Source organism: Myxocyprinus asiaticus, chromosome 35 (genome assembly GCF_019703515.2).
Source record: "Myxocyprinus asiaticus isolate MX2 ecotype Aquarium Trade chromosome 35, UBuf_Myxa_2, whole genome shotgun sequence".
Classification (NCBI taxonomy): domain Eukaryota; kingdom Metazoa; phylum Chordata; class Actinopteri; order Cypriniformes; family Catostomidae; genus Myxocyprinus; species Myxocyprinus asiaticus.
This window is the reverse complement of record NC_059378.1, coordinates 965,001-985,610: the sequence shown is the minus strand read 5'-3', so window position 1 is coordinate 985,610 and position 20,610 is coordinate 965,001. Positions and strand designations below refer to the sequence as shown.

The window sequence follows — 20,610 nt, the reverse complement described above, 5'->3', positions numbered from 1 at the left end:
CCAGACATGACGCTTGCCATTCAGGCCAAAGAGTTCAATCTTTGTTTCTCATGGTCCGAGAGTCCTTCAGGTGCCTTTTGGAAAACTCCAGGCGGGCTGTCATGTGCCTTTTACTGAGGAGTGGCTTCTGTCTGGCCACTCTACCATACAGGCCTGATTGGTGGAGTGCTGCAGAGATGGTTGTTCTTCTGGAAGATTCTCCTCTCTCCACAGAGAAACGCTGGAGCTCTGTCAAAGTGACCATCGGGTTCTTGGTCACCTCCCTGACTAAGGCCCTTCTCCCCCGATCGCTCAGTTTGACCGGGCGGCCAGCTCTAGAAAGAGTCCTGGTGGTTCCAAACTTCTTCCATTTACGGATGATGGAGGCCACTGTGCTCATTGGGACCTTCAGTGCTGCAGAAATTTTTCTGTACCCTTCCCCAGATCTGTGCCTCAATACAATCCTGTCTCGGAGGTCTACAGACAACTCCTTGGACTTCATGGCTTGGTTTGTGCTCTGACATGCACTGTTAACTGTGGGACCTTATACAGACAGGTGTGTGCCTTCCCAAATCATGTCCAATCAACTGAATTTACCACAGGTGGACTCCAATCAAGTTGTAGAAACATCTCAAGGATGATCAGTGGAAACAGGATGCACCTGAGCTCAATTTTGAGTGTCATGGCAAAGGCTGTGAATACTTATGTACATGTGATATTTTTCATTTTTTTTTTTTTTTAATAAATTTGCAAAGATTTCAAACAAACTTCTTTCACATTGTCATTATGGGGTATTGTTTGTAGAATTTTGTGGAAAATAATGAATTTAATCAATTTTGGAATAAGGCTGTAACATAACAAAATGTGGAAAAAGTGAAGCTCTGTGAATACTTTCCGGATGCACTGTAAGTAGTGGGAATTGTGCATTCCAAATTGGGGAGAAAATGGGATACAATTTAAAAAATACTTTAAGATGTATGCCTACAAATTATAAACAGACTCTTTCTGAAACTTTTAGAATAAAAAATTATCCATGATTAATCATTTTAATCAGACACGTCTAGTTTCAGGCGAGGGGGCCTTCCAATATTGTCTTGGACAGTGAGGGGGCCTTGGAGTCAGAAAGGTTGAGAACCACTGATTTAAATCTTTTTGCCTGATCGAACTCTTATGTTCACTAATTTGTTATTTTAACTGACCTGATGTTTTACCCACGTATCCAAGACCACAAGGACAACGAATCAAATACACATTTAACAGCAAAGGCGTGGCCAGGAAAATTCCTTTGGGTGGGTCTCAATAAAATGGATGGCCCATATTTTTTCTCTCCAAATTTTGGGCCTAGGTCTAATTTGGGTGGGCCCGGTCCACCCTTGGCTACGCCACTGTTTAAAAGTATTATTACACTGTGCGCAATTACCACATCGACTAAACAGTCTCTGAGACGGTGTAGAAACCTTACTACAGAACTTCAAATAACTCATAATATTGCTGATGTCACCTCCAGTGTGTGACGTCTTTCAAAACATTTATCTTCAATTAAAGCTCACAGTTTCATGACATAACAGGGTGGACAATAATCAAGACACATACACACACAAAAACTCCACTATTAGTGGTAAAATGACACATTTACCGCAAATAAATACATGTTAGTGAGAGAATGTAATACTAAACACTTAATTGAGAAAAAAAATGAAATTAGATGATTTAGCTCTTCTTTTTGTCAATGATGTTTGAAACGCTGCTCTGAGGACATAAGGAAATGACACTAGTGCAATAAATAAAAATGGCCAACAGCAGTGTGTAACATTATAAATAGTCTTTAATCGTTTTACCAAGCCTTTTAAATGGCAATTGGGTGAAATTAAACAATATAATTGTTTAATATTGGACTTCCAAATGCTTCATATGAAAAGGAGAGGACAGTTTGGACAGTTTCATATATGTGCATCATCTGAACGAACCGATTCACTAGAATGAACCTGCAGGACAGAATTTTCTTACAGCACCTTTAAGTACAGATGGACAAAAGACCCAATGAAGACATCTGAAATTAACATGAGGTGCATATTTTATTAATATATACTTTGATTTTTAATACAGAAGATTAGTGATATTTGTTATTTAGAATCTGCTAAAAAGCACGTTATATTATCAGCTTAAATGCATCTATCAGTGAATACAAGAGGTGATACATTTAATTAAAACAAAAGTAGTTTTGCTCCAAATTAACTGCTCAATAACTTGAAATGTCTGATTGTAAACTTAAAAAGTTTTCAAAGGGCAGTTTTGCAAATGAGTGAACAAATAAAACTACTGTGGCACATCGCTGAATGTATAATAAAACACAAAATATTTTTTTTAAAAAGTATATATTGAGGTGACAATTGAAATTACACTATGACAATCCATTTAAAGCCGTGTTGTTGGACATTTTAAAAAGACAACAAAGAAATCAATCCTTACCAAACGTATTCCGATCATGTTTAAATTTAGTTATTTGTTACATGTATCATACGAAACAAAACACAAGGCACAAGTTCATTTCTATCTGGAGATTATAAAAGCCATTTTCCTCCAGAAAGTTAAATAGGTCCTAAAACTACAAAGTAAGAATGTTATGATGGTCAACATGATTAATAAACCTCTGCAGAAATAAAGATGGAGTAATAAACTGCAGATTTCTACACAACAAAGGCTTTAATAAAGCACAATAATTGAAGCCAGAGTGAAGAGTTTGGTTTTAAGGTTTTCCCAGCATTCCTACATGCTCATTACATCAGGCATGAACTTTGATCCCCTCTCAGACAGAAAATGTAAGGCTTGAGCATACATTAAATATCAAATAGGACTCTTAGATTAATACATCAAAGTTGAAGAAGAAATGTTATGCAACGGATGTCAAATGATGTGTGGAAAGTCCACAAGCTCTCTAAAGGATGTGACTACAAACATGCAAGTACATATACAGTATAGATATCATTAGACTATATAAAAGTATTCATTCGCTTTTGGTTATTGAAGACACAGGAACTCTTGCGGGTGTGAGACCAAATAAAATCTGTGGGCTACTTTGTGTCACACTGCAAAAAATTGGTACATCTTTTCTCTTCATTCAGTCATCATTGTGAAGGGTACACGGGGCATTTAAAGTAGTACAACAAAGTAAGACGAAGCATGTAAGACACAAGTTCAGATTTTGTTTGATCTCTGTTCTTTCTTTTAAGCACCATCGATGCAATACTTGATCACGCTGTGGTTGAGGAGCTCTACTTGCGGCCCAAAGTCTCCGCCAGCTTCTTGAGTCTCTTCTTCAGCTCCAGAGGAAACTTCTCATAACATTTCTTGCACACTGGCTTCATGTCAAACTCCACAAACTTGTTCCTACAAACGCCAACCAATAATTTTGCATTAGGAACTTGAAACAGGGGAGCTTAATTTGTAAAAAGGAATAGTTCACCCAAAAATGATCATTGAAATGAAGATATTTTGATGAAGATATGATGTGTTTCTAAGTTTTTACCAAGCTATATTCTAAAACATGCTAAGAACACCTAGCTTCATGTTAAAACATGCTAACAACACCTAGCTTCATGCTAAACATGTTTGCAACACCTAGCAACATGCTAAAACTTGCTAACAACATGCTAGCAATGCCTAGCTACATGCTAAAACATGCTAACAATGCCTAGCTACATGTTAGCAACACCTAGCAACATGCTAAAACATGCTAACACCTAACTACATGTTAGCAACACCAAGTTACATGCTAAAACATGCCAAGAACACCTAGCTTCATGTTAAAACATGCTAACAATACCCAGCTTCATGCTAAACATGCTTACAACATGCTAGCAATGCCTAGCTACGTTAAAACGTGCTAAAAATGCTTAGCTACACCTATCTACATTCTAAAACACATTAACAATGGCTAGCAGCATGTTAGCAACACCTAGCTTCATGTTAAAACATGCTAGCAACACCTAGCTTCATGTTAAACATGCTAACAATGCCTAGCTATATGCTTGCAACATGCTTGCAACATGCTAACAATATGCTAGCAGTGCCTAGCTACAGTACATGCTAAAACATGCAAGCAACGCCTAGCTTCATGCTAAACATACTTGCAACATTCTAGCAATGCCTAGCTACATGCTAAAACATGCTGGCAATATGATAGCAATGCCTAGCTACATGCTAAACATGCTAAAAATGCTTAGCAACATGCTAGCAGTGCCTAGCTACATGTTAAAACATGTTAAAAATGCTTAGCAACACCTATCTACATTCTAATACACATTAACAATGCCTAGCAGCATGTTAGCAACACCTAGCTTCATGTTAAAACATGCTAGCAACACCTAGCTTCATGCTAAACATGCTAACAATGCCTAGATATTTGCTTGCAACATGCTAGCAATATGCTAGCAGTGCCTAGCTACAGTACATGCTAAAACATGCAATAAAGGCCTAGCTTCATGCTAAACATACTTGCAACATTCTAGCAATGCCTAGCTACATGCTAAAAATGCTTAGCAACATGCTAGCAGTGCCTAGCTACATTCTAAAACACATTAACAATGCCTAGCAACATGTTAGCAACACCTAGCTTCATGTTAAAACATGCTAACAACACCTAGCTTCATGCTAGACATGCTTGAAACATGCAGGCAATGTCTAGCTAAATGCTAAAACACGCTAGCAATATGCTAACAGTGCCTAGCTACATTCTAAAACACACTAACAATGCCTAGCAACATGTTAGCAACACCTAGCTCCATGTTAAACATGATAGCAATGCCTAGCTACATGCTAAACATGCTTAGCAACATGCCAGCAATGCCTAGCTACATTCTAAAACACACTAACAATGCCAAGCAACATGTCAGCAACACCTAGCTTCATGTTAAAACATGCTAACAACACCTAGCTTCATGCTAGACATGCTTGAAACATGCAGGCAATGTCTAGCTACATGCTAAAACATGCTAGCAATATGCGAACAGTGCCTAGCTACATTCTAAAACACACTAACAATGCCTAACAACATGTTAGCAACACCTAGCTTCATGTTTAAACATGCTAGCAATGCCTAGCTATACGCTAAAACATGCTTGCAACATGCCAGCAACACCTAGCAACATGCTAAAACATGCTAGCAATATGCTAGCAGTGCCTAGCTACTGTACATGCTAAAACATGCAAGCAATGCCTAGCTTCATGGCAGAAACACCTAGCTATATGCTAAAACATGCTATCTATCTATCTCCATCTACTGTATCGATCTATAAAACTCCAAGCTTTTAAACTCTTTTTAAACTTTGACAAGGCTTTTTTCAAACAAAGTTTGTCTACACAATACGATCAGTTTTGTGTGAGAAACAGATCAAAATAGAACTCTTTTCACTATACATCTTTATATCTACAGTCTCATTGGAATGATCATGATTTGAACTCACGCTTGACAAATGTGCAGAGTGCTGAACACGCTTCAGAAGACATGGATTAAACCACTGGAATCGTATGGATTACCTTTGTGATGCCTTTGTGCTTTTTGGAGATTGAAAGTGTTTAGACCCCATTGTGTGGACAAAAACACCTCATATCTCCATCAAAATATCTTTAAAATATGTTTTTATATTTGTGTTCCGCAGAAGAACGAAAGTCATACAAGTTTGAGATGGCAAAAGTAAATGAGAGAATTATCATTTTTGGGTGAACTATTCCTTTAAGCGCTTACAGTTTTTTAATAAATAGCCTACTTTTTTAGATGGGTGTAATGGAGTCAGGAGTTGCAACAATATGGAAAAAAATATCAGTAACCTAGTTTCCATCCACTTTTCGTGCTGTTTTGTAACCGACAACGTGAAAATGCGTAAAAAAAATGGTGTCCGTGATGACGTCATGCTTAAAAAAAAAAAAAACACTGTCGCATAAGTTTTGGTTTATCACAAAATAAATCTGCCCTTAAGCCGTTTCCATACAGAAATGTGTTTATTGCTAATTTGTGTACCTTTCGCCTCTCAGATGTCCCTAATTACCCCCCAAAGTCTTTGTAAAATGGGGAGAGTATTGAGACAATTCATTGAAATTAGACAGCTTACTGTCATTTTAATTTCACAAATAAATGCAATCAGAAGATGAGGAATTGCAATCAAAAGGAACAGTTGTTCTTCTGATAGGACTGTAATATTGGTCCTGATGTTGCACCTATCGCAGGTTGCCACCGGTTCCGACCCGAAAGCGAATCGTCATGGCCCTGTTCAAGCTGGCAAACTGCACCAAGTAGTGGGGGAAACTTTCAGTCTTAGTATAAGGACCTTCCATCGATGTGTATATGATGTGTGCACAGCTATTAAAGAAACACTGATGCAGTGTAATATCAGGGTTTACATATGATACATTCCTGATATTCAATATGCTATTTTGAACAATCATCTAATCTAAAGCATCGCCATCACAACTGCATTATGTCCCATATATTTGTCCAGCAACTTTTAACGACCAACTGAACTTGATTATCATCTAAAATTAATTTTAGCGTCATAATGCAATTTACATTTTCTGAAGAAGCTCAGCAAATGCAATCCGAGGTAAAGAGGGTTAGATTTAAAATATTTAAATGTTTTATAATGTTCAAAATCTTGTTATTTTTAATTTAAAACATCTTTGTGCACAGATATTATGTTTTTTTGTATTGTGGGCTTATTCCATGACTGCCGTCTATTATTTTGAATGGTGTGGAAAAGCAACTTTAATAAATAAACGGATGTCTACCGCGATTAAATTAATCGCAAACAGTGGCCATTCATTTGTTCTCCTTGCACTTGTCGATGACCGGTGCATGATACGAAATATTTGTGCTGGCACTCCTGGAAGTGTCATGACGCAGATCTGTTTGCAGCATCGGATCTGTGCAGGTATGCCGTTAAGATCAATCAATAATCACGTACAATAAATTGGCTTTCAAGGACGTATACCTTGTCGTCATGATTAACACAGGCTAACGATTGGGGTAAATTCTGTCGTGTGACACTACATTTTTGCATTAATGCCAATTTTCTCAACAAAAAGTGTTTCCAAACCAGTTTTTGACATTTGAAGTATCAACAGAGTTTATGCGCTAGAGTTAAACGGAAAAATATTATGTCAACATTTTAGCGATAATTTGCGTTTCCATCAGGTATATCGGTAAACTTTTTGATGCCCTACACCTTTTGTCGCAAAAAAACCCTTGGATGGAAACGTAGTTAATGACATCAACTATGTGACGATCACGACCACCATGCGGAACCAACAAACAATTTCCAAAGGAAATGACAATCTAACCTGGGAAAACATTGGAGCAAATAGAAAGAAACGAAATGAGAGAAAAGAAAGAAAAAAACAATGAGGTTGAAGGCACTAACCAATAACAATGAACGAGTGAAGCAGATGAGCATGAACAGGAAAAGAGAGAAATAGACAAAGGTTACAGACAGACGGCGGTGGCTTTCTTTCGCCGTTCGCGAGAGTCACGTTCACGTTTCGCCAAGCGACGCTTCAAGTCTTCCGGCAGCCGTTCATAACAGTGTTTACACACCGGCTTCAGGTCCACCTCCACAAATCTGTCCCTGCAGAGCCACCGTCAGGGACAAAGAGGGAGGAGAGGGGAGAAACAAGTGAAAAGTAAGGAAGGTGGATGGAAAAATAGGAAGAGGAACCGGAATGGGATGTGGTACCATATTAAGAGCGGGGACAGAAATAGAGAATACAAGAGTTAGGAGGACAGAGTGCTTACTAATGGTCCAAAGAAAAACATCAAGAGAAAACACTGTGAAAGTCACTTTTGCACAGATCCACTGACACGTACATAGGGGTGTCAAAAGTAGCAGTACTTTGGTACAAAGTCGATACTAAAATAAAAAAAGATGTCACTTTACCAGTGCACTGACTGACAAAAGCGCTTTTAAATGGTCACACACAACTATCACCCCTGGAGTCGCGAGTTTGAATCCAGGGCGTGCTGAGTGACTCCAGCCAGGTCTCCTTAGCAACCAAATTGGCCCAGTTGCTAGGGAGGGTAGAGTCACATGGGGTAACCTCCTCGTGGTCGCTATAATGAGGTTCTCACTCTCAGTGGGGTGTGTGGTGAGTTGTGCGTGGATGCCGCAGAGAATAGCGTGAAGCCTCCACACACGCTACGTCTCCGTAGTAACGCACTCAACAAGCCACGTGATAAGATGCGTGGATTGACGGTCTCAGACGCGGAGACAACTGAGATTCGTCCTCCACCACCCGGATTGAGGCGAGTCACTACGCCACCACGAGGACTTAGTGCGCATTGGGAATTGGGCATTCCAAATTGGGGAGAAAAAAAAACAAAAAACTTAATACCAATGTTTACTAAATTGAAAAACACATGTAGTGGTTTAAATGTATTATTTATATTGATATTTTAGCTTTTTAAACAGGCCAAAAAGAGTGTGTTCAGTAGCATATTATCCATTTTTGCCGTTGTATAAAGAATTGTGAAGTTTGACTGGTTTTGGTATCGACTACTGAAATGTTGGTATCGTGACAACCCTGCATGCACACATAGTAGATAAAACAATAACAAAGATATGATAGATGATTGTGTGTGTGGCTAAAATCACTTACTTAAGGGTGAGCTTGGTGTTACACGTGGAACAGGAGAAACAATTCACACACCAAGCTTTATTCAGAGCCGACACCACTGAAACACAAACACACACAAAACTCACAACAACAGTACCTTTAGACAAAACTACTGCACATCAAACCGATATTATTGTTGTTGAAGTAAACGTATTTACCATCTCCTTCGATCACACGGTTGCAATGGTAGCAAACATCACCAAAGAGCTGCAAAAAAAGACAAAACACTACAAAATTCAAGCTTCAGTACCCATAATGTTAATAAATAACTGCGTTTTTAGAGGAAAAGGGGCTTTGGAAGAATTAGGCCAGAAACACACTCTACGCAAGTATGCAGAGGGGAATGTGCATTACAAGTGCGCGGTACAGTTGTACATACAGTACTTAAAGGAATAGTTCGCTGAGAAAAAGGAAATAAAGGCAGCATAAAAGTAACCCATACGACTCCAGCGGTTTAACCTATGTCTTCTGAAGCGATACGATCGGTTAGGGTGAGAATCAAAGCAAAAATTCTGCCCTTATTTACCAAAAAGCTTCAATTTTATGTCCTTTTTGGAGCTTGAAAGTTTTGGACCCCATTGACTTGTATGGACAAAAACCAAAAATCTTTGCGTTACGCAGAAGAAAGAAAGTCGTACGGGTTTGAGACAGCATAAGGATGAGTAAATGATGAAAGAATTATCATTTATGGGTGATCTATTCCTTTAATGTGCATTTTTACCTCATTGTTGCGGTAACAGTGGGGGTGATATTAACCGAAAGAGTTCATATTCAGGTAGCTTGCTTTAAACATGTCAACAGTTTAACTGAGTTCTCTTCAAACTGTTGCTTTGAATGAGTTGACCTAAAAGAGAAAAAACTGAATGTACAAGAAGAGTGTTAAATATGCTCCTTAAATTGCAACTGGCATTGCGTTGCATTATGAATTGCACATTTCAGAACGCAACAACATATGAAAATCGAGCTTGTGTAGCAATAAAGACGTGTGTTCACATACTTGCGTAGAGAACGTTTCCGTTTTTTAGCTTTGGCTGCGTTACCTGGTTGTAGTGAGTCTCGCAGTACGCCAGACCTTTCCTCTCATAATGACGGTGTCCCAGGAAGGGCTTCTCACATTTAGCACAGACAAAATGCTGCAAACACACACACAGCATTCAGTTACAAAGATCAAACACACACAGAGGAGCAGAAAGGAAAATGGTGGGGAAACTATATTCATCTCGCATTCTGCCCTTTATAATTGCTAAATATGCTTTCATGTGAAGCACGCATCTGCACGGGACGACTGAAGCCATGGAAATTCCTGATGGAACCCATGGCTCAAAAATGCAGATTCTTTTCCAGGTTAATTTTGGAAATAAACAAAATATTTTTGTGACAAGGAGGAGGGTGTGAGGACACACGGCCGGCCCTGGATCGGGCTAATCAGCCAGGATGGGGATAAAGACGAGCCGGAGGTGCCAGTTTTAGAGAGACGCATGTGGCCGCGTTGCATGTGTGTCTGCGTTGGTTTATGTTTGTTTTATGTTGAGTTTTATCATTAAAATTTATGTTGACTTTTTAGCTGGCTCCCGCTTCCTCCTTGCCCGTCCTTTACTCGTAACATTGGTGCTGAACCCAGGAGGGAGGAGGGATACGCAGTCAGAGTCCTCGCCGCTGCCATCCACCAGGGGAGCAGCCGCGGCCATCTGCCTGGGGACGGAGGGGTCGCTACCGGCCGCCTGGGGACGGAGGAACCGCTGCAGTCTACCGAAGAAGGGGAGGAATGGTTCCATCCGCCAGAGGAGCGGTTTAGTACAGCGTGTCCGGGAGCCGGCGAGCAAGTTATTCTCTCTCTATCCATCTCTGTCGCTCCACCTTGCTCTCTCAAGCACTTTTCATCAAAACAAGGAGATTTTCCAGGTATTCCAGTTCTTACATTTCTAACAGATAAATTCAAGCACTTTAAGGACCTTGTGTGAACCCTGTAAACAGCGTAGAATAAAGTGCAGTAGTGGTCAAATCAAGCGATAGAGAGATTATGATGTTTGACGGGTCATTTCATTCATGATCACATGGACAGAAAACAAAGTTGCAAATGTCGAAATATCGAGTTATGCCACATCGGTGGCCAATCGATCAGTGCATCCCTATTGCAAACAGGGAAAAAAAATATTCAGAAACATTGCGGCACACACTATGAAATCTACTTAAGACTTCTATCATGCAAACACACACCTCAACGTGCCACTGTTTGCCCATGGCATTAACCACACGGCCTTCGATAGGACGCCTGCATGCGCCACAGATTGGCACACCCATCTTATCATGGCAGGGGAGGCAGTACAGTTCACCTTTCAGCTCTCGAGCATCAGCAGTCAGCTCCTTCCTGTAAAGCACACGTACACAATATCAGTTCACTTTCAGTACTCGGACACAGCAGCAGATGGTGGGATGAATTGGTGGCGCACTGACCCGCAGTTACTGCAGTTGAAGTGGTCCGGATGGTAAGGGTCATTTTTGAAAATGAGCGGCTGCTCCTCGATGATGGCGTGACACTTCTGACAGACGTACTTCCCGAGACCGCGAGCCTTCTCGCGGTTATGACACGGACGGCACAGGTGACTGAAAACATCAGCCAAAGAACAGAAAATTAAACTCGGTTCATGTTCATTTAAAAGGATGACACAGTGAGAAGTTTATTTTTGTGTAATTGTCTTGTACAGTAACAGTGCTATGTCTGATGTCACAGGCTCGTGCAATTCACTATGAATAAAAGTGTCTACCATTGGCTATTTCAGATAATGAAAAGTCAAGTGAATTCATAAAGATTTCCTAGATTTCCTGTCTGACAGTCACATGACGGTCACCCCTGATTGGCCGTCAACTCACCGGCCAGCATTCTTGACGAATCCCACATCGGCAAGCACCGCCTGACAGATATTACAGCAGAAACAGTCAGGGTGCCAGCTGTTATTCATGGCCTTAATCACACGGCCAATTATAAACTCTCCTGTGGGAAAAAGAGAGACACAATAACCAATTCACAATGAGCACAGTCAATTACATCACCTGTTTGTGTGTTTATGTGTGTGTCTCTCTCACCGCACTGGTGACAGCAGGGAGCAAACAACATCTGGAAATCATGCTCGCAGTATTTCCTCCCCTCAAACTACAGACGGAAGAGAGAAAAAAAAATGTATCATTTAAACTGTAAGAAGCACCATTCTTCAGGTCTAATGTTTGGACCTCATATTAATTTTGCATGATATGTAGGAAATCATTAGCACTCACATTAAAATGAAGAATCCAGTCATATCAGTAACCTTATCCACAATATTCCGGAGTCCCATGATGCTTTGCGGGCGATGTGGCGGAATGTCCAGTTAAGTGTAAACAATCGTTATGTTATGCACTAACGCAGCATTAAAGTATTTTAGTTTTACACTAAACTTTAGTTTTGCTTGATTATTAGGATAACCATTAACTGCACACATTGTCCGGGAATTTTTAAGACATCTTACAATATTTAAAAGCAAGAATCTGGGGGTCTGGGTAGCTCAGCGAGTAAAGACGCTGATTATCACACCTGTAGTCGTGAGTTCGAATCCAGGGTGTGCTGAGTGACTCCAGCCAGGTCTCCTAAGCAACCAAATTGGCCCGTTGCTAGGGAGGGTAGAGTCACATGGGGTAACCTCCTCGTGGTCGCTATAATATGGTTCTCGCTCTCGGTAGGGCACGTGGTGGGTTGTGTGTGGATGTCGTGGAGAATAGCGTGAAGCCTCCACATGTGCTATGTCTCCATGGTAATGCACTCAACAAGCCACATGATAAGAAGTGCGGATTGACGGTCTCAGACGTGGAGGCAACTGAGATTCATCCTCCGCCACCCAGATTGAGGCGAGTCACTACGCCACCATGAGGACTTAGAGCGCATTGGGAATTGGGCATTCCAAATTGGGGAGAAAATAAAAAATATAAAAAGCAAGAATCTAACCGCATGACACGCAAGCAAGCAGAGACCGTCTACACACGAAACACCAACCAATCGCACTTCCGCTCGCCAACTGGAAATTCACCTTGCGAAATACAGTGGACACGCTGAGAATATTGTGGATAAAAGCGGTTTTATTCTACATGTAGCGAATCCACACATGGGGGCTGCCATGTTAGAATCACATGACCAGCCGAATACTACTCGCTTAATCTCAGTAACCGTCCTGTTATTGGACACTTCCAGTCATGGCTGACTGTGAATACTAAATTTCTACAATGGCACCTGAAACTGAAAACTATCGATTTTAAATGATGTTGCATCCAAGCCACTAGGTGTCAGTGTAAGCCCAAGATGACAAAGACAAAAAGTTACTGAGTGCACCTTTAAAGTCAAAAATGTCATGTGGTGTAACCATCCGGAAACAGTAAATTATTATTATTTTTTTTTAAATCATTAAAATCTAAAATTCTTGGAAAAAGAACTGTTGGCATGAGTAGTGCAGAACATTTTTTTATTATTATTTCTTAAAAAAATAAATAAAATAAAAAAAATGTATATTTGAAAAACATTTGTCCCCCAAATCAAAGTCATGTTGTCATGTGACAAATCATAAAACAGAGAGCCTTCTAAACCCTTATTTTGTCATATCACTAAATATCAATATTTTGACATTTTTAAGAAAAGTGACATTTTGTCCGGGTCATTTGGTGTAACCCTGAAAAAACTCACTCAAAAATTCATGATATTTGTAAAATAATATATAAATAAACTTTTTGAAAGTTGTGTACATTCTCATGTATTCAATGTACAAGGAAAGCATTTAAATAGCTTTTGAGGTACAGTACAATTATTACATGAATCGTTGCAAACCATAATTTTCAAGTAGAAATGCTGCATGCGAGTACCTCGTAAAAGAGTCCTTCGGGAAACTGCTGGAAACACTGGGCACAGACGAAGCACTGCTCGTGATACAGCTCGCCGTTGCTATTGACGATCTTCTCAGCCGGGGCAAAGCCGCTTTTACACCGCTCACACGAGGCATTTGCCAGGGCATTGGCCATGTTGCTGATAGAAACAGATCAGTTATGAATATTAAAAACAAAGCAATATCAGTCAACATTATCTGCAGTATCTAAGCTACAAATGTGACAACTACACAAAGACACCACTTTGTGGAAGTTGTAATTGATTTTATGGCTTTCTTTTTAATGGTGGAAAGTAAGTACACAGCCAAAAAGGGATTTTTAGAGTAATCAAGCCAATCAGCCCGTTTCTCTACTCAAAAATCCCACGTTGTCCTGTGAACGATCAACACCGTTTGACCGAAACCAACGTTTACGTCACACGCAAACACGATTAGCCTGCTGTAGCTTGTCGTTACGGGTAACCAGATGTGATCATTGAGACATTTCTCTTCTAGGACATCCCAGACAATGTGGCTATTAGGGGAGGGGATCGAAGCAGAGAAATGAGTTGGTGATTCGAAGGCCTTGTTCCCTAATATGGTGAAGTGGAGCAGAGAAGATCTGCTATTCTGTCTGTGTACATCTAAAAATAGATTGGATGGATGTGGGAATGCAGTTATATGTCAAGTTTTACTGTATGCAAGAATACACAGAACACTGCAGACCTGACACTGCTGTGTGAGGAAGTGGGAGTCATTTCACCATCTCTCACTCACACACACACACACACACACACACACACACAGACGCGCGTGCACATAGATGGTTAAATGGCTCCCACTTCCTCACACAGCATTGTCAGGTCTTCAGTGTTCTGTGTATTCAAGCATACAGTAAGACTTGACATATAACAGCATTCCCACATCCATCTCTTAAACACACACATATGATCTATTTGAGTGTCTGTGTGTGTCTGTCTGTGTGAGGGTGTGTGTGTCTGTCTGTCTGTCTGTCTGTGTGAGGGAGTGTGTGTCTGTGAGGGTGTCTGTCTGTCTGTGTGAGTGTGTGTGTGTCTGTCTGTCTGTGTGAGGGTGTGTCTGTCTGTCTGTGTGAGGGAGTGTGTGTCTGTCTGTCTGTGTGAGGGAGTGTGTGTCTGTCTGTCTGTGTGAGGGAGTGTGTGTCTGTCTGTCTGTGTGAGGGAGTGTGTGTCTGTCTGTCTGTGTGAGGGAGTGTGTGTGTCTGTCTGTGTGAGCGTGTGTGACTGTCTGTGTGAGGGTGTGTGACTGTCTGTGTGAGGGTGTGTCTGACTGTCTGTGAGGGTGTGTGTCTGACTGTGTGAGGGTGTCTGTCTGTCTGTCTGTGGGTGTGTCTGTCTGTCTGTGGGTCTGTCTGTATGAGGGTGTGTGTCTGTCTGTCTGTATGAGGGTGTGTGTGAGGGTGTGTGTGTCTGTGAGGGTGTGTGTCTGTCTGTGTGAGGGTGTCTGTCTGTCTGTGGGTGTGTGTCTGACTGTGTGAGAGAGTGTGTGTGTCTGTCTGTCTGTCTGTGTGAGAGAGTGTGTCTGTCTGTCTGTCTGTGTGAGGGAGTGTGTCTGTCTGTGTGAGGGTGTCTGTCTGTCTGTCTGTCTGTGTGAGGGTGTCTGTCTGTCTGTCTGTCTGTGTGAGGGTGTCTGTCTGTCTGTATGAGGGTGTGTGTCTGTCTGTCTGTCTGTCTGTATGAGGGTGTGTGTCTGTCTGTCTGTGTGTCTGTGTGAGGGTGTCTGTCTGACTGTGTGAGGGTGTCTGTCTGTCTGTCTGTGTGAGGGTGTCTGTGGGTGTGTGTCTGTCTGTCTGTATGAGGGTGTGTGTCTGTCTGTCTGTCTGTCTGTCTGTCTGTCTGTCTGTCTGTGTGAGGGTGTCTGTCTGTCTGTCTGTGTGAGGGTGTCTGTCTGTCTGTCTGTCTGTCTGTGTGATGGTGTCTGTCTGACTGTGTGAGGGTGTGTGTGTGTCTGTCTGTCTGTGGGTGTGTGTCTGTCTGTGTGAGGGTGTCTGTCTGTCTGTCTGTCTGTATGAGGGTGTCTGTCTGTCTGTCTGTCTGTGTGAGGGAGTGTGTGTCTGTGAGGGTGTCTGTCTGTCTGTCTGTGTGAGTGTGTGTGTGTCTGTCTGTATGTGTGAGAGTGTGTGTGTCTGTCTGTATGTGTGAGAGTGTGTGTGTCTGTCTGTCTGAGGGTGTCTGTCTGTCTGTGTGAGGGTGTCTGTCTGTCTGTGTGAGGGAGTGTGTGTGTCTGTCTGTGTCTGTCTGTCTGTGTGAGGGTGTCTGTCTGTCTGTCTGTCTGTGTGAGGGTGTCTGTCTGTCTGTCTGTGTGAGGTGTCTGTCTGTCTGTCTGTCTGTGGGTGTCTGTCTGTCTGTCTGTGGGTGTGTGTCTGTCTGTCTGTCTGAGGGTGTCTGTCTGTCTGTCTGTCTGAGGGTGTCTGACTGACTGTGTGAGGGTGTCTGTCTGTCTGTGGGTGTGTGTCTGTCTGTCTGTCTGTGGGTGTGTCTGTGTGAGGGTGTCTGTCTGTCTGTGGGTGTGTCTGTGTGAGGGTGTCTGTCTGTCTGTGGGTGTGTGTCTGTCTGTCTGTGGGTGTGAGGGTGTCTGTCTGACTGTGTGAGGGTGTCTGTCTGTCTGTCTGTGTGAGTGTGTGTGTCTCTGTCTGTCTGTGTGAGTGTGTGAGGGTGTGTGTGTCTGTCTGTCTGAGGGTGTGTGTCTGTCTGTCTGTGTGAGGGTGTGTGTCTGTCTGTCTGTCTGTGGGTGTCTGTCTGTCTGTCTGTCTGTCTGTGTGAGGGTGTCTGTCTGTCTGTCTGTCTGTGTGAGGGTGTCTGTCTGTGTGAGGGAGTGTGTGTCTGTCTGTCTGTGTGAGGGTGTGTGTCTGTCTGTCTGTGTGAGGGTGTGTGTCTGTCTGTCTGTGTGAGGGTGTCTGTCTGTGTGAGGGAGTGTGTGTCTGTCTGTGTCTGTCTGTGTGAGAGTGTGTGTCTGTCTGTGTGAGAGTGTGTGTCTGTCTGTGTCTGTCTGTGTGAGGGAGTGTGTGTGTGTGTGTGTGTGTCTGTCTGTCTGTGTGAGGGAGTGTGTGTGTCTGTCTGTGTCTGTCTGTCTGTGTGAGTGTGTGTGTCTGTGTCTGTCTGTGTGAGGGAGTGTGTGTGTCTGTCTGTGTCTGTCTGTCTGTGTGAGAGTGTGTGTCTGTCTGTGTCTGTCTGTGTGAGGGAGTGTGTGTGTGTGTGTGTGTGTCTGTCTGTCTGTGTGAGGGAGTGTGTGTGTCTGTCTGTGTCTGTCTGTCTGTGTGAGGGAGTGTGTCTGTCTGTGTCTGTCTGTGTCTGTCTGTCTGTGTGAGTGTGTCTGTCTGTGTCTGTCTGTCTGTGTGAGGGAGTGTGTGTGTGTGTCTGTCTGTCTGTGTGAGGGAGTGTGTGTGTGTGTGTGTCTGTGTGAGGGAGTGTGTGTGTGTGTGTGTCTGTGTGAGGGAGTGTGTGTGTGTGTGTGTGTCTGTGTGAGGGAGTGTGTGTGTGTGTGTCTGTGTGAGGGAGTGTGTGTGTGTCTGTCTGTGTGAGGGAGTGTGTGTGTGTGTCTGTCTGTCTGTATGAGGGTGTGTGTCTGTCTGTCTGTCTGTGTGAGGGTGTCTGTCTGTCTGTCTGTGTGAGGGTGTCTGTCTGTCTGTCTGTGTGAGGGTGTCTGTCTGTCTGTCTGTGTGAGGGTGTGTGTCTGTCTGTCTGTGTGAGGGTGTGTGTCTGTCTGTCTGTGTGAGGGTGTGTGTCTGTCTGTCTGAGGGTGTGTGTCTGTCTGTCTGTATGAGGGTGTGTGTGTGTCTGTCTGTCTGTGTGAGGGTGTGTGTGTGTGTGTCTGTCTGTCTGTGTGAGGGAGTGTGTGTGTGTGTCTGTCTGTCTGTGTGAGGGAGTGTGTGTGTGTGTCTGTCTGTCTGTCTGTGTGAGGGAGTGTGTGTGTGTGTCTGTCTGTCTGTCTGTGTGAGGGAGTGTGTGTGTCTGTCTGTCTGTATGAGGGTGTGTGTCTGTCTGTCTGTCTGTGTGAGGGTGTCTGTCTGTCTGTCTGTGTGAGGGTGTGTGTCTGTCTGTCTGTGTGAGGGTGTGTGTCTGTCTGTCTGTGTGAGGGTGTGTGTCTGTCTGTCTGTGTGAGGGTGTGTGTCTGTCTGTCTGTGTGAGGGTGTGTGTGTGTCTGTCTGTCTGTTTGAGGGTGTGTGTCTGTCTGTCTGTCTGTTTGAGGGTGTGTGTCTGTCTGTCTGTCTGTTTGAGGGTGTGTGTCTGTCTGTCTGTCTGTGTGAGGGTGTGTGTCTGTCTGTCTGTGTGAGGGTGTGTGTGTGTCTGTCTGTCTGTGTGAGGGTGTGTGTGTGTGTGTCTGTCTGTCTGTGTGAGGGAGTGTGTGTGTGTGTCTGTCTGTCTGTGTGAGGGAGTGTGTCTGTGTGTCTGTCTGTCTGTGTGAGTGTGTCTGTCTGTGTGTGTCTGTCTGTGTGAGGGAGTGTGTGTGTGTGTCTGTCTGTGTGAGGGAGTGTGTGTGTGTGTGTCTGTGTGAGGGAGTGTGTGTGTGTGTGTCTGTCTGTGTGAGGGAGTGTGTGTGTGTGTGTGTCTGTGTGAGGGAGTGTGTGTGTGTGTCTGTGTGAGGGAGTGTGTGTGTGTGTGTGTGTGTCTGTGTGAGGGAGTGTGTGTGTGTGTCTGTGTGTCTGTGTGAGGGAGTGTGTGTGTGTGTGTGTGTCTGTGTGAGGGAGTGTGTGTGTGTGTCTGTCTGTCTGTGTGAGGGAGTGTGTGTGTGTGTCTGTCTGTCTGTATGAGGGTGTGTGTCTGTCTGTCTGTCTGTGTGAGGGTGTCTGTCTGTCTGTCTGTGTGAGGGTGTCTGTCTGTCTGTCTGTGTGAGGGTGTCTGTCTGTCTGTCTGTGTGAGGGTGTCTGTCTGCCTGTCTGTGTGAGGGTGTGTGTCTGTCTGTCTGTGTGAGGGTGTGTGTCTGTCTGTCTGTGTGAGGGTGTGTGTCTGTCTGTCTGTGTGAGGGTGTGTGTGTGTCTGTCTGTCTGTGTGAGGGTGTGTGTGTGTGTGTCTGTCTGTCTGTGTGAGGGAGTGTGTGTGTGTGTCTGTCTGTCTGTGTGAGGGAGTGTGTGTGTGTGTCTGTCTGTCTGTCTGTGTGAGGGAGTGTGTGTGTGTGTCTGTCTGTCTGTCTGTATGAGGGTGTGTGTCTGTCTGTCTGTCTGTGTGAGGGTGTCTGTCTGTCTGTCTGTGTGAGGGTGTGTGTCTGTCTGTCTGTGTGAGGGTGTGTGTCTGTCTGTCTGTGTGAGGGTGTGTGTCTGTCTGTCTGTATGAGGGTGTGTGTGTGTCTGTCTGTCTGTGTGAGGGTGTGTGTGTGTCTGTCTGTATGAGGGTGTGTGTGTGTCTGTCTGTCTGTGTGAGGGTGTGTGTGTGTGTGTCTGTCTGTCTGTGTGAGGGAGTGTGTGTGTGTGTGTCTGTCTGTCTGTGTGAGGGAGTGTGTGTGTGTGTCTGTCTGTCTGTCTGTGTGAGGGAGTGTGTGTGTGTGTGTCTGTCTGTCTGTCTGTATGAGGGTGTGTGTCTGTCTGTCTGTCTGTGTGAGGGTGTCTGTCTGTCTGTCTGTGTGAGGGTGTCTGTCTGTCTGTCTGTGTGAGGGTGTCTGTCTGCCTGTCTGTGTGAGGGTGTGTGTCTGTCTGTCTGTGTGAGGGTGTGTGTCTGTCTGTCTGTGTGAGGGTGTGTGTCTGTCTGTCTGTCTGTGTGAGGAAGTGTGTGTCTGTGAGGGTGTCAGTCTGTTTGTCTGTGTGAGAGTGTGTGTGTCTGTCTGTCTGTGTGAGGGTGTCTGTCTGTCTGTCTGTCTGTCTGAGGGTGTCTGTCTGTCTGTCTGTGTGAGGGTGTCTGTCTGTCTGTCTGTCTGTGTGAGGGTGTCTGTCTGTCTGTCTGTGTGAGGGTGTCTGTCTGTCTGTCTGTGTGAGGGTGTCTGTCTGTCTGTCTGTGGGTGTGTGTCTGTCTGTCTGTCTGTGGGTGTGTGTCTGTCTGTCTGTCTGTGGGTGTGTGTCTGTCTGTCTGTCTGTGGGTGTGTGTCTGTCTGTCTGTCTGAGGGTGTGTGTCTGTCTGTCTGTGGGTGTGTGTCTGTCTGTCTGTCTGAGGGTGTGTGTCTGACTGACTGTGTGAGGGTGTCTGACTGACTGTGTGAGGGTGTCTGACTGACTGTGTGAGGGTGTATGTCTGTGGGTGTGTGTCTGTCTGTCTGTCTGTGGGTGTGTCTGTGTGAGGGTGTCTGTCTGTCTGTCTGTGGGTGTGTGTCTGTCTGTCTGTGTGTGTGATGGTGTCTGTCTGACTGTGTGAGGGTGTCTGTCTGTCTGTCTGTCTGTCTGTCTGAGGGTGTGTGTCTGTCTGTCTGTCTGTCTGAGGGTGTGTGTCTGTCTGTCTGTCTGTCTGAGGGTGTGTGTCTGTCTGTCTGTCTGAGGGTGTGTGTCTGTCTGTCTGTCTGAGGGTGTGTGTCTGTCTGTCTGTCTGAGGGTGTGTGTCTGTCTGTCTGTCTGTGTGAGGGTGTGTGTCTGTCTGTCTGTCTGTGTCTGTCTGTCTGTGTGTGTCTGTCTGTCTGTGGGTGTGTGTCTGTCTGTCTGTGGGTGTGTGTCTGTCTGTCTGTGGGTGTGTGTCTGTCTGTCTGTGTGATGGTGTCTGTCTGACTGTGTCTGTCTGTCTGTCTGAGGGTGTGTGTCTGTCTGTCTGTCTGAGGGTGTGTGTCTGTCTGTCTGTCTGAGGGTGTGTGTCTGTCTGTCTGTCTGTGTGAGGGTGTGTGTCTGTCTGTCTGTCTGTGTGTGTCTGTCTGTCTGTGTGTGTCTGTCTGTCTGTGGGTGTGTGTCTGTCTGTCTGTGGGTGTGTGTCTGTCTGTCTGTGGGTGTGTGTCTGTCTGTCTGTGTGATGGTGTCTGTCTGACGGTGTGTGTCTGTCTGTCTGTCTGAGGGTGTGTGTCTGTCTGTCTGTCTGAGGGTGTGTGTCTGTCTGTCTGTCTGAGGGTGTGTATCTGTCTGTCTGTCTGAGGGTGTGTGTCTGTCTGTCTGTCTGAGGGTGTGTATCTGTCTGTCTGTGTGAGGGTGTCTGTCTGTCTGTCTGTG

At 44.0% G+C, this 20,610-nt stretch overlaps 2 protein-coding genes across 3 annotated transcripts in view; both read right to left on the bottom strand.

Annotated features, from left to right (window-relative positions):
* The window catches only part of LOC127425923 (uncharacterized), a 393,067-nt gene that overhangs the window by 315,829 nt on the left and 56,628 nt on the right, over positions 1-20,610 (bottom strand). The window lies entirely within an intron of this gene.
* The window catches only part of LOC127425920 (LIM and senescent cell antigen-like-containing domain protein 1), a 20,937-nt gene continuing 2,362 nt past the window's right edge, over positions 2,036-20,610 (bottom strand). Inside the window, exons 2-10 of one of the 2 annotated variants that reach the window (XM_051672238.1) lie at positions 13,522-13,681; positions 11,725-11,791; positions 11,512-11,632; positions 11,095-11,244; positions 10,858-11,008; positions 9,681-9,773; positions 8,799-8,847; positions 8,623-8,698; positions 2,036-3,366 (exon numbers count right to left, since the gene is read on the bottom strand). In XM_051672238.1, coding sequence (XP_051528198.1) covers positions 3,252-3,366; positions 8,623-8,698; positions 8,799-8,847; positions 9,681-9,773; positions 10,858-11,008; positions 11,095-11,244; positions 11,512-11,632; positions 11,725-11,791; positions 13,522-13,681 — 982 coding nt within the window. In that variant the 3' untranslated portion in view covers positions 2,036-3,251. Of the gene's footprint in view, positions 3,367-4,877; positions 7,596-8,622; positions 8,699-8,798; positions 8,848-9,680; positions 9,774-10,857; positions 11,009-11,094; positions 11,245-11,511; positions 11,633-11,724; positions 11,792-13,521; positions 13,682-20,610 lie in introns of those variants that run through there. The other variant, XM_051672240.1, reaches the window with a different exon arrangement.